The following is a 14415-nucleotide window of genomic DNA, read 5'->3' as shown; positions in this document are numbered from 1 at the left end:
TGGAGGATGTGAAACGAAATAATTTTTTTTAACGTTTTATATATACATTTTGAAATAACCAAAAAAATCATAAATTACTATATCGATGCCATAGAATTCCCACTGTAATTTATCAAGCTTAGGAGCTAATATTTAGGTCTAAAAAATATGAACTTTCAAGCAAACTAAAGACTCAACTTACCAGCTTGAAGTATTGTATTGAAAGAAAAAGATGATGCTGTAATACTTGAAAATGGCTTATGAAGCCATTAGATGGACATTCTATGCTTTTGATTGGTTATTCACATGTCATAGTCAGAAGTAAGTGTATATAAGTGACTGTTTTCAGAAATGGAAAGAGGCAAACAGGGCCACAGTAGCAAATAAAAAAGATAGGAGGTTCTTATTTTATATTCCTGCTTGTCAATATCAATAATTTGAGTTCCTTATTCATATAAAACTATAGATTTCATATTTTGACATCAGAAACATCTAATTTGAACCAGTGCTGCATTCAACATTACAAGTAACACACAAAAATTATTATAATCTACAGTTTGATACCAAACTTATTGACATAAATTCATAAAATAGTAGTTCAATATAATTTTGAATGTGCGTCAACAAATGCAATTACATGGCCATTGACCCATGTGGAGAGGGTTAAGGAGGGGCTATTCGGGCTGTAGCCCAAGGCCTAAGCTTAAAAAGAGCCTGTTATATAAAAAGAAAGACCTGTATTCATTTTTGTTAGGAAAATGCTTAATAAAAATCATTTGATTGAAGAAAGAGAGAAAGAGAGTTTGTGTGTAACATGGGTTAGCCTGTCATGTAATGTAAAGTGCTGAGATTGATTGGTTTGTCTCCAAATAGTATGACTATGTGTAGTCACACTCTGACTTAGCACATTTGCATACAATTTGCAATGCAACTGTGTTAGGTCTAAGGAAGATTAGACCTAGTCATGTTAATCAAAAGATATGCTGTAGCCTATCAAAATCTCTTCACAATTTCACAATGCTGTCAGACAAACTCCTACCTTGAGGCTTACACCCGACACACCATTTCTTATTGTATGATCAAGAAGTCGGCCTAGAGTATGATTAGACATAAGTTGCTAAGCTAGACTGGAGATATTTATATCTTTTGATTCTTCGTTCTCAAAGGCTTCAGACTGTTTTCAAGAAAAGAGTTCAATCATTGTTAACAAGGAAAGTAGCAGTATTTTAGGCATTTAGGATATATTATATTAATTGTTTGTGTTTCTTGAACAGAATTTGGAAGTTGTTATCACATAAGAAATCTATAATCACTTGAGAGCCTACATTGGCTCACTTATCAGTTGTAAATAATTCATTCACAGCTTGACAAGGTTCATTAACTGAAGTCAAATACAAGTCATCCAAGCTCAGAATTTGAAATTTTTGAGCTAAGTACAGAAAATGATATGCGGTCAGTTGTTTAGAAACTATTAGATAGCTCATTCTGACATCAATCTCTCTCTTTCTATCTCTCTCTCACACAGACACACACAAGTATACTTATGCATGTACACACATTATTCATTAAGTAATCATCTTATCTATTATACAGATGTAAAAACACAAAAGCAGTTTGGAAAAGCTAAAGTCAAGGAAAGAGGAAGAAAAAAAAATTAGAGAAAGTAGTAGCTAAAACTAGGAAGCTAACAGGTTTATGGGCTTCATCTAGTGCCAAAACCCTCACCAACCAAGATAGTGGAAATGAAAATATAGACACTAAACCTCTGGATGCTGATGACTGTCAACTTCATCCTACCAAATTGAGTCCTTGCCCTCAATCAAAAAGGACCAAAAATATAATCACCAACCAAGACTGTCAAAACAATCACATAGAGACTACAAAATTCAATGCTTATGACCATCAACCTCATCAAATTAAATCAAGTCCCCACTTGACACTGGGACATGGACACAAGGTTCTGACAAAATGAGAGATTTTGTTTGTGCATCGGTAATTACCATGGATGTGGATTTCACTGCATCTACAAAATCAATTCCTGGTGACAAGTATAAATGCTAATGCTCAACGGATCTTTTTTTTTTATCATGAGTAACTAAACAGAAAAAAGGTTAAAGGAGACTGGCTTTGCTACTCACTATCAAAGGGGAATGTCTTATGCATTATATGCAAACTGTTTTCAACAGCAATAGAAACTTTGCTAGCAATAATTAGTTACTTTAACTGGAAACATGCTACAAGGGACTTTAGTCGGCACAAAGGAAACTTGTTGCATCACAAAATTTGTTATTCATAAAATCAAATATGGACAAATTGATAAGACTTTAACAGAACAGATGGAGTCAGAGGAATAACACCGGTACCAAGTTCTAGAGTGTATTTCTCTCAGTCACAAAGTTTCTTTCACCAAAAGTGCTAGCATTCAGAGGAAGCAAGGAAGTAGTTGGTTCAGTGCATAATGGCAATTATTTAGGAATACTGGAGTTACTGGCTGAGTATGATACATTTCTTGCTGAACACATTCCTATTCCATACTTTTGTTATTAAGTTAGTATAAATTTTATAAGATAAGGAAACAGTATTTCTAAATAAAGATACACAAGTATTGAAAAGGCAGATTATAAACATTAGAGGTTGACCAACTACATCTTAATAATGAGCTTCACTATCACTAAGAAGATAAATATATCCAATTTTACTAGGTGAGACACCAAAAACAACTTACTTTCACAGTCACTTCCCATGGCCGATAAACATTCTCAACTTCCATCACAGGTTCTACCAGAGGTTCCCATGTTGATAATTTTTCATTATAATACATCATTTCTAACTGTAAATCAGCTTTAAGATATAGCTGTGTTTCAATAAAAAAAAAATCATACTTCCTTTTATTTTTTATTATAATACTTCTTGAGTTATATAGAAATAAAAGTATTGGTATAATTAATGTTATAATAGCTCTAAATACTTCACAATGTAGAAATAAAACAGGTGTGAATTTAAACTATGATACTTTTCCACTATTTTAGGTTTCATCAACTATATAAATTTATTATAGAAAAATTAATTAATATTATTTAATGTTAGTTCTTTAATTGATGCCCAGTATCTACCCTTAGAAAAACTACTATACAATAAAAACATTAAAATGTATTTGTATCCAGAGTATAATGCTGAAATGTGGTACTTGCTTATGGAAAATCAAAATACTACTTAATTAACTTACTGATCAAAATGTTGTTGTAATGCCCAAAGCTAGCAATACTTCTATGAAATACATGTTTAATTCTCAGGTTTATTGAAATTAATGTTGTTGTTGTTTGTTATTAAGCACAAAGCTACACAAAGGGCTATCTGTGCTCTGCCCACCACAGGTATCAAAACCCGGTTTCTAGCATCATAAGTCCGTAGACATACCACTGTGCCACTGGGGGGCTGAAATTAATGAATTAAAGCATTAGGAAGCACTAATATGATAAGTTAAGCTCCTTATATATATGTGTGTGTTTACAAACAATATTTTGAACTAACAAATAGAAAATACTGTATTTTCATTGTCGAAAAAGATACAAGGATATCAAGCATACTTTCTATGCCAACATTCTAGTGGTAAAAGATGTAACAAACATATAGTTGGAATGTATATGGTATCTACCAGGAGTATTATAATTTTTCCTTCAACATAATTAACTATTAAAATATAATGCTTATAAAGCTTAATGAAAATCTTGTGTACCTGTTTGGACCAATTGTGAAAATCAGATTCTAAAGCTAGTTTAAGGAAAAGAACAGGCACCCTGCGAAGTCCTTCTACAATGTCACATGTAATTTTTAATTCCGGTATATGGAGGGCTAGGGTTTCTTGGGACTTAGACACTGGATATGACGGATGCACACAAATTTCTTGAGCTATTGTAAAAACGAAAGAATAGTAATTACATCTTTTATTAAATCACATTACTTCTGATGAAATGTTAAATACAATGTGATTTAAAAATTAATAATTTTATTTTATCAATTATTAATCACACATTCAACTGAAGTCTACCTAATGTAGCTATGATATTGAGGGATAATTATCTCAAAACTTTTACATTTGTAGACTAATTTTAATAAGAAGTTTACATTATGAAAGATATAACATGATTATTAAAATTTTCTTCAAAATAGAAAAAATAGCAAATACTTTCTGCATGTTTTCTTAAGTAAAAAAATAAATAAAATACCTTTTCTTATTTTCTTTGAGAAATTTTAATGGTGTACCACACATCTGTCAATTTAAGGTTTTATTTTGTCAACAAATGAAAACTGAAACGTTTTGTAAATTAACCCTAGAATTCAACCACATTAACTACTTTCAAAATAAATGATAACAGAGTGATTACTAAGATGACTGGAATAACTCAAGGGTTGTCATTAATTCCTTTCTGGTTAACCTTTTAATCATCAGAGTTTCTATACTACAATTTGTAACATATTTTGTGTATCTTTATTAAATATTTCAAGCCTTTGGTAAATATTACAAGTATTTTATGCGCAAAAATTCAGAATTGTTAAATAAGTATTTTCACTAAAATATTTGTCCATGAATATATGGAGTCAGAGTATTGACTACTCTGAGTGCAAAGTGATTTTCAAGTTAAGATTAGAAATACTTTTCTCCATCTGAAAATTATCAAATTTCACTTGCATAATTTCTAAAACCTCCTAAATACATATCAACCATTTTTTTCACTAAAACTTTATATTTTACTTATTTTCTCCATCCTAACTTTATTCCCAATCGATCAATTTGACCAAACTCATGACCACCATAAAAGAAAAGTAAAATGAGTAGTACTGTTCTATCCTTTTTAGTATTGACCACAAAATTCCAAAGCACATCCCCAGAGAGTTTCTACTCCTACACCATTTCACATCTATTTCCTATCTTTATTTTACTGTTAGCAGCTGAAGAAGAAACCTGCTGAACATAGCACAATGAATCACTGCTCCTGTCATTAGACTGTTTACATAATACCGTGTTACAATACTGCCAACAGCATGTGTGGTGCAATAAGCCAATGGTTCCCACAGAGTTTATCATAATTCCAGCTTGAGAACACAGTGGGTGAAGATTTATTGGCTTGTTTATAGTACAATAGTTGCAACAAGATTTGAATAGTCTAAAGTATAAAAATGCAAGAAAATGTTTATAATATGGTTGTGTACAAAGTATCGGCTGATCCAATAAACTTGATAGGTATTTGGATGTTAGTTGTCTTCCCAAAGTGGTTGGAATTTAGAAACATAGGTTTATAAAGTTCTTATTAATATGTATATAAGTTATTACTGCTTATTCCTAAATGCTTAATTTTTCATTATTTTTCTTAAAATGTAGAAGAATAAATGAAAAAAAAATATATAGAAAAATCAATGATTTCTAGTACTCTATGTCACAAAACTGTTTGTACTTGCACATCATACTTGCTATGCCTCCCCATAAGCCTCATTTATTCTCTCAAGTGGAAGGGAAAGACAAATTAATTTTTGTAGGTTTCAAAGATGCATTTTAGAAAACCAAAAATTTGTCAAATTATTATAATTTATAATTATTATAAAACCATTGAAATTTATCTGGCATTCTAACAAAGCTATATGTAGGTTAAAACATTTTCATTTCAGTTCATTGCTATGATTTAGTCAACAGACTTCTACATTTCCAGCAAAACTCTGGCTTTCCCCTTCAACCCAATTACAAACGACTGTCAGATTTAGGTAGTTTGGAATGTGCTCTTTCTATTGCTTATAAACATGTACTTAAGGTAAGTAAGCATGAGTAGACAAGAGGTTTAAACAAATGTAGTAGTGAGAGGGGCTACTCCAGTAGGTTTGCTAAATATATTGATATCTCAGCAAATCAAAAAGGCAGGAGGTTCTTATTTCATATTCTAGCTTGCTAATGTACGAAATTTGAGTTTCTAGCTCCTTAACCACTATAGACATTACATGGTAGGTGTAATGCAGTATAAACAGACCAATAAAACAAGAGGGCATGCCATGTGACATACAAAAAAGGATATTTAGCATTTTGTTTTTAATATTTTATTAAAACATATATAATATTGAAATTTGAATTATAAACTACGTTTTGATGCCAATTTTATTGACATACATTGATAACAAAGATGTTTAATTACACTTTGAAAATAATTCTCTAAAGCACATGACATACACTCTTTGGCCTGTCTATAGCAAGAAGGTTAAAATCTCTATTCAATAAGCATGGTCACAAGGTTGAAATCTACTCAGTTTTAGGTTTCACTTCTTCAGAAATGTTTGTACTTTGAGTTTCTGCATATTTTTTATTCATCAGATTGTGGGTCTTTAGTTAGGCTTGCAATCAGACAAAGTTCCTGTATTTGTTATTTGTTATGACTGTAACAAATTCAGTAACATACAAAATCAATGATAAAACCAAAACTACAAATCCAGATTTTTGTAGCACAAATTACTATAAAGAAGTTTTATGACAGCCTGACCTTCTTGTGAATCAATTTTCAATGGGATGATTTTCTTTGGTGACCATAAATCTTGTAATGGACTGGTTTCTGGAATGTTCTTCTCAAAATTGTCTATGTCTGTATCCTGAGTTTAAGAAAAACACAATAAGATAAAATACTAGTCTTTTTTTTTCAGTATTGGTGATAAATAAAATGTTAATCAATAAATAAGGTATTTTAATCATTCTGTATTACTATTAAATAATGAGGCATAATAAGATGCTATTTTGTCAACTCTCATATTATATTTTGGTATAATACATAACTTCAAGAACATTTATGGGAGATAACTACCTTTACTGAACCAATGAGTTCTTCAGTAACATCCATTATAGTTTGTACAATCAATGCTGAAATATGCAGGTCAATATGACTCAACCGAATTTCCATTCCAATTTGATCTTCAGTCATTTTCTGTGTTCTGGAGAATTCAGCATCACATGGATGTAATACCTAAAAGCAGTTAATTTTACACATTTTGAGATTGAATTATTTTTAATGCACTTAAAAAGTTTTGAATATATTGAAAAAATTCAAACAACTTTCCTTAAGAAAATAAAATTACTACTTCTTGCCTTTCTTTGCTTCTTACAGAGATCAGACCTGTCATACAGCAAAGCATAACTTACAACTGGCTGTCTGAGCATAACTATGATGTTTGTTTGAATTTCATGCAAAGCTTCTCAAAGGCCATCTGGCTAGCTGTCCCTAATTTTGAAAAGATAAACTAGAGAGAGAAGGAAGATAATCAATTCCACCCAACACCAAAGAGTGGGATTTGACCGTAACTCTAAATGAAGAATGGAATTTGACTGATACACTAATCACTAAGCTGTGCTTGGCTCATGATTATAATGAAATACAACCAAAGAAGTTTTATTCTCTCATAAATTATGTTTACATCCTAAAAACTTTAAAAATTTGCTAAAAACTGATGAATACTTAACCCTTTTCCTACCATGTTCATTTTGTCTTGTCCCAAGGGCATAAGTGCACCAGTGAATTGAAAAATTATAGATAACTTACTTGAACTTGTTTTTCAGAGGATATTTTTTTAAGTTTAAATAATACTATAATAATAAGTTGTTTTAATTAATAAAGTTTAAAAAAAAAATTACCCAAAATATCTAAAATTTGTTATAGACTAAATAAGCACCCTCTAAGGCTAAAACATTTTCTTTCAACAATTATTAAAAATTTTCCCTTGCTCTTTAGCATTTGGTCTCCCATTTGTGGATGGTATTTAAACCTTTTCCAGTTTTGTTTCTTTATAAAATGGCATCTGGTAGTATTCAGCCTCAGTTTTAAGAATTTTAAGCAATCTTAATCACAAGCTGTCAATTTTGGTACCACCTCATTCAATGCACTGCATCTCATGTTTGGCAATGTGCAAATGAATTAGGGTTAGTGCTCTGAACTAAAAATGGTTGTGGTTTTATATTCTTTGGTATTTAAATTAATAGATCTAAATAACATAATTTAGCTTATTTTTTATATTTAGTTCATAATAAAAATATAATTCAATATTCAAAAAGATGAGCTGGTGTCATTTGTACTTAATACTACTATACATCACTGAGATGAAAGATGCCCCAAGTGCTATTCATGCACTTGATATTACTGTTTTATTAGCCAATAAACAAAATATGGGAACAATCAAACATAAAATTGATAAAAACATAAATAAATTAAGGAAATAAGTTAAAAATTAAAGTATTTCATTTTTCTGAAACCACATGCCTTTAGGAAAGTTCCTGTCAAGTTTCAAACTACTTAATCTACTAGTTTTATTTTTGGAACAGAATTTGACAAGAGTTATGTCCTCATAATGTAAGGACATAATGTGTAAAGGGTTAATAGAATATACGTAAACTTTTACCATGAAGTATAATTTATAAGTAAAACAATAAAAACTTTAAATTAACTCATGAAAATCAAAATAAATTAAATAAATCAATTTCTATACTCAACATAATTTATTTTGAAAAATGTGGTCAAATAAATCAAGCATATTAAGCAATCATGTTACATATAAAATGTTTTTTTAAACTTACAGTGCACATAGTTTCTTTCCGATTTCCATAAGAACATGACAACATATGAAGGCCAGCAACATTTGCCATTACATTTTCCTGACCTCCATTTCTGCTATAATCAAATATAATGTCCATCTAATAAATAAAAAAGTTTCTTTTAGAAAAAAAATATATTAAATCATTCTCATAAAATGCTAGTAAAGTAATTACAAACTTATGCATTTCTTCTTACCAAATATCTAAAACTGTTATAGTCAAAATGGTAATTCAATTTTTATATTTTATGCATGGTCTTGCATTTATATTCAAAGTAGTAATTTTGTTACACTAGAAACTTATCACTCTATGTTGGACATTCAATGATACAACCATTTCAACAACTAAATAACTAAATCAGTTGATGCAGAGAAGTTACAAATCCAGAACAGAAGTTTCCACATCTGGCATAAAAAATTTAATTACTGACCTATGGTAATCTAGCCAGATAAGGAAAAGTTAGTTTCTCATATAGTGTAGCTCCACCCAAATTTAAAAAATTAATTACCAACTAAATGTAATGTCATTAAGATTTAAAAGTTTAGTTAATGATCCAGTTCAGCTCCACTTAGATATTTATAGTTTAATTAATGATTCAGCACAGCTTTATAGAGTTCTATAAAATATTCTATAACTGATTCATTGTAGCAACATCTGTAGCTCCAAAAATTTATTAAAGTTTTGGAATACTTGTTACTGTATGATCAGGAAATACACAACAATTATGTCATTTATAAATTAATTATTTGGGAATATTTAACATTAACTTATGATTGAAGCATGATACCTACACAGAACATAACTAAACATCAACTCAATAATAAGCATCTTACTATAAAATGTTTGATCGTGTGGGCATGTGTGTGTGTGTGTGACCCAGGTTGGCTGGCTTGATTACAATAATTTTTTGTTCAGTAAGTGGTGTACATTGGCTACTTTGTTTTAGGATTTTTGTCCAAGAAGGAAATAAAAAGTCACTAAATTGGACACATTTTCTTTTTTTTATAGACTTATGTCTATGAATTTAAAGACATAAGTATTTAATCAATTAAATAAGTCAGTTATTACCTTCCTCAAAGCAGAGTATTCAGTTAGCATCTAATAAGGTAATAACATAGCTTAAATGGACAAAAAAGTCCCTTGTTTTCCTTTAATTAAATACTAAAAAAACTCAAAGACAGCTGCTATCTTTCAATTATGTGTCAAGTTTCCCTCAAATCTAACCATTCTGTTCAAAAAATACAGTTGTCTTAGCTGAAGATGACTCCTACCCTGACAGAATTTAGTCCTATGCTTCTCACCGTTACAGAAGAAATAACAAAATAAATAAGGGGACCATTATTTCACATTGTTCTTTTTAAAATATTTGCTTCCTTAGTACCCTCAGTTAGTAGATAATTAAATATTCTGTTCTTACATTTTTACTTATAAAAACTAGAAAGAAACATTCCATCAATTGGGTAACCTAGCTGTTAGCAATATTTTTGGCAGTAATCCCAATAACATCTCACAAGATTCAGCCAGCTTAAGAGATTTAGGTTAATCCTATTTCCATCATATTAGTTTCAAACAATAAAATTCATGAATATAACATGAAAGAAACTACTAAGAAGATATGTTGACAATTTCAAACATTTTCGTTAATATTTTTTTTATCTAATGATTTATCTTCAATGATTGCTAAAGTTAATTACAAAGAATCAATTTGTAAAAGATGATAACAAGTCTGCAAAAACTAAATGTCCTTCCAAGACTTTAGATGTGGTTCCACTCATTCTTTAAATGGAACAGATCATCACTTCATTTTTGTAAGTTTACTATTTTTGTTGCTTTTTTACAGCTACACTCTATTTCATCAAGAGTATATGTATCTGAACTAGAAAATACTTTTCTAGGGAAGGTCTAAGTTTCTTTTTGTTTAGAACTAAACTCTTTACTGTTAAATGTAGGTTTCTAGGTAGATTCTTTAATCACCCATATAAAATTGCATAACTAAAATCAAAGTTTGATTTAAAAGGATAAATAAAGTCCATTATCAGATATAAAATATTTAATTAAAAACAAAGATATTACTATATATTCAATTAATAAACACCTATTTATTAAGAAACACACATGATTATACTGATACCTTTATGTATCATATATCTAACTCTGCTACAAAAATTCATGTATACACTAATACTTTAAAATATGTGCTCCTGAACATTTTAATTATTTTAAAACCCACAAACTTTTGTAATTACTCACTTTTAACACCAAAACTTGACTATTTTTATCCATTGGATCTGCAAATAAAATAATCTCTGGCTTTTTTAGTTTGGCAGATACTGAGAGGCCTCTGCTTTCATTTTCTGTGGAGCTGACAACAGAATAATATCCACTGGTTGTGTCTGATGGGAGCCGGACATGAGAAAAACGGCCCACCACAAGACTATGACCTTGTTGACCTCCAAGACTAAAATGGCCTGAGCTATCATTTTCATTAACCACACTGACATTTTCTGATGGCAGGGAATCATATACAAGCTTAAGTACAGCAAGAATGTATGAAATGGACAGATTCAGTCGAGTTTTCTCCACTAGAATATTAACTACAAAAGAAAATTTTAAAGCATTAAAATTATGCACATTATGTGAATGTCTTTTTCAAGCTGATAAAGCATGATTGTAATCAATTTGTTTGTCATTAGACGCTGATATTAGGTCTATTATATTTTTTAACACTGCATTCTATATCTAGTCCCTTAGGGATTTTCAGGAATTAGAAGAGTATAATAACAGTATTCCAACCACACTATGTTCATCATATCCATCGCAGACAATGTGACACACTCAAACCAGAACTCATCAGGCCAGCTGGAAACACACCAGATAAATTATCTACTGAATGTGTTATTCTTCTCTTCAGCTGCAAAGTGTGACTAGATATAGAATGTAGTATTAAAAAATATAACAGGCCTAATACCAATATCTATTGGCAACTAAATAAATTATAATCATGTTCTGCCAGCTTCAAAGTTAACATTTTCATAAATCGAAAATGTATTTCCAATAATACTTACCTCCTCTAATAGTACAGCTATTACTCAAATGCTAAGGTTTCTTTTCCTTTGCCTATCTAAACATCAGTATGATTTTTCTCACTTGCTCCAGTCTTTTATTCCCCACTTAACTGCCCTTGGAAATATCTGTCTTGTGACACTCTCCACTTACTTCAGTGCACTCTGGTACTGTATATAAGAACCTTATTCAGATAATATTATCACTTTTTGAAACCAACTCAATCCACAGTCTCTAATGCCGGCTCTTAGTGGGAAGGAAGGGCGGGAGAGAGTGAAAGGAGGTAAGTATTATTGGAAATACATTTTTGATTTAACAAAATGTTAACTTCCAAAACATACGTACCTTAGTTAGGGCATTATCCATACAGAATGCATCTGTATAGAACTTGGGCATGGCAATAGAAGAGTAGCACCCTAGTGAGGGAACTTCCCTACATCCAGAACCTAAATCATGTATTGTGGGTGTACTGTGACATGATCTCTCATCACTATTGGCCAAGCCCCAACCAGGTAGCTTAGGTCCCACTGCTTTGGGTTGGAATTATAGGACCATTTGGACCCCTACATAAATATATATATATATATATGTATACAGATGTGTGTGTGCGAGTGGATTCCAACCTGTAGCTATAAAGTGATGCATTCCAAGTCATGGGAATCATGATGAGAAGGTAAGCAATACCTATGTGGACAAACTTTCTCCTCAACCTGAAGAAGTCCAAAATTCAAAACCCCATACTCAGAATGATGTGATCCTGTATGCCATACTCAACCAGAGGAAACAACTCATCTGGTCTAAAATAATGAACACTCATCCTCACTCCCCAACTGTGTGGGCAGGGTAAATTCCACTTACCTTCAGAATTATGGGGAGGACATGGAATAAACTTTGCTCAATCAAGGACCCAGGATGGAACCACTGTGCATTTGGAATTACGAGGAGACAGTGCATTATTTTCCATGAAAAATGTACTGAACCAATATTGATCAAAAAGAAGGACCATGCTCAGCCCAAGCAGATAGCAGAGTGTCAAATCTTAACCAGTATAATGAGTATAGAAGGGCCCCAACTTTGCCCTCTTCTCCAAGAGTAGAAGAAATCCACTCAAACACTCTCAAGAGACTGTTTACCACTCCAAGAGATTGGAAAGTGGATGTGGTAAGGACTCCCTAGCTCCACTAGTAGAATACAGTGGTGGTGGGAGGGTAATGCATGTTGGGGAGCCCCGAGGAACAATGCTCTGGAAACAGTGCAATAGGTGAACCAAGTTCCCTATATTTTTAAAAGCAAACCAACCCTGATTTATTCAATCCAATGATCAGCACAGATGGGTAGGATCTCTTTATGCTTTACTAATGATAGTCCATGAGTCCAGCATAGTACAGTACAGTAATACCACCCAATCTGCCCCTAGGTGATCTTGTGGATTACCTCATTTCTACAAAGCCTGTTGCAACCTAGATAAAGTATATTGTGTTAATGGTTGCTAGTGTAGATTTGATTTGATAAAAGCACACCTGCCCATGCAACACTCACCACAGAGTGGGATCTTGTGAAAAAGAGGTAAGATAGCCTGGAAAGTAAAGAAGAGACAATATTAGTAATGAAGATACTCACTTCGTAACACACCATTATCGATATGTGTGCCATTTCCATTGATAAATGTCCATCGTGGGACTATGCAAAGACTAAGACAGATACATGGCAACCTTAGAAATTAAACACCAATCCCATGTGAAGGACCAGATAACCTCCATGCATGAAGCTTGAGCTTCAGAATGGCTGGGTGTACGATGTTGGATTGTGGCTGCTTCAACAGGGATGGCCACTACTGATGGTTCCAAAGAAGCAGAAACCAGGATTTAGCTGGCCAATCTGATGCTATCAACATAACACTACAAGGGGTTGAATGAATCATAGCTAGGACTCTGTGTAACAGACACATCAGTCGGAGGGCATAGAGGTGCAATCCTATCCAGTCCTGACTGAATGCATTTATTACCAATGCCCAAGGGTGAAGTGCCAGAGACTAAAATGCCGGTAGATGAGTGTTCCACTAAGTGGCAAATGCATCGATCATTGATGTCCCATAACCAAAATAAGTCCAACAGAAAACCTTGTGATGCAGCATCCATTCTGTTGGGAGAATCCAGTTTGGTTAAGACAACTGATCTGCCACCAAATTCATTACCCCCAGAACATAGCAAGCTAATAAGATGATATGATGGTAGTGGACCCAATAAGGAAGACCCAAGGTTTGAAAACAAAGAGACCTGGACTGAGTGCCTTCTTGATGGAAAATGTAAGACACCACTGTGGAACTGTCAGATTGAAGCATGTTGGTTTTTCCCCTCATGAAGTCTAGACCTTGATACATTGCCCTTTGAACAGCAAGAAGTTCTAAAACATTGATGTGTGAGGAAGCCTTGTTATTCATCCACAGGCCCTGGAATTCCTGACCATTGAGATATACACCCCATCAGTGAAGAGATGGATCACTAGACAAGGTAGCAGCAGAGAAACATCTATCATAAAATTTTTCCAATCTAACCATCACTTGAGATCGAAGATGTTGATCCTGAATAAGGAGATGGGGAATCCAGTGGATCACTGTTCATGATCCATTAGTCACGTAGAGACCAATGAATGGATTTCATGCGTGCTTTTATGAAAGGAATGAGGGATTCAAGTGATACCCACATCTGCAAAAGAGAAAGAACAATCCGTGCAGTGGGAGAAGGAAACGTAAAAGTTGT

The 14415-nt window shown here is 32.4% G+C and overlaps 1 protein-coding gene across 1 annotated transcript in view; it reads right to left on the bottom strand.

The window, feature by feature from the left end:
* LOC106461581 (vacuolar protein sorting-associated protein 13C-like) overlaps positions 1-14415 on the bottom strand; it is a 219273-nt gene that overhangs the window by 108129 nt on the left and 96729 nt on the right. Inside the window, exons 11-16 of the mRNA XM_022388591.1 lie at positions 10844-11187; positions 8576-8692; positions 6816-6974; positions 6501-6606; positions 3716-3888; positions 2705-2833 (exon numbers count right to left, since the gene is read on the bottom strand). Of these exons, the coding sequence (XP_022244299.1) occupies positions 2705-2833; positions 3716-3888; positions 6501-6606; positions 6816-6974; positions 8576-8692; positions 10844-11187 (1028 nt within the window). The remainder of the gene's footprint in view (positions 1-2704; positions 2834-3715; positions 3889-6500; positions 6607-6815; positions 6975-8575; positions 8693-10843; positions 11188-14415) is intronic.

This window comes from Limulus polyphemus, unplaced genomic scaffold, assembly GCF_000517525.1.
Source record: "Limulus polyphemus unplaced genomic scaffold, Limulus_polyphemus-2.1.2 Scaffold992, whole genome shotgun sequence".
In the NCBI taxonomy this organism is placed as follows: Eukaryota; Metazoa; Arthropoda; class Merostomata; order Xiphosura; family Limulidae; genus Limulus; species Limulus polyphemus.
This window is presented reverse-complemented; position numbering and strand designations above follow the sequence as displayed.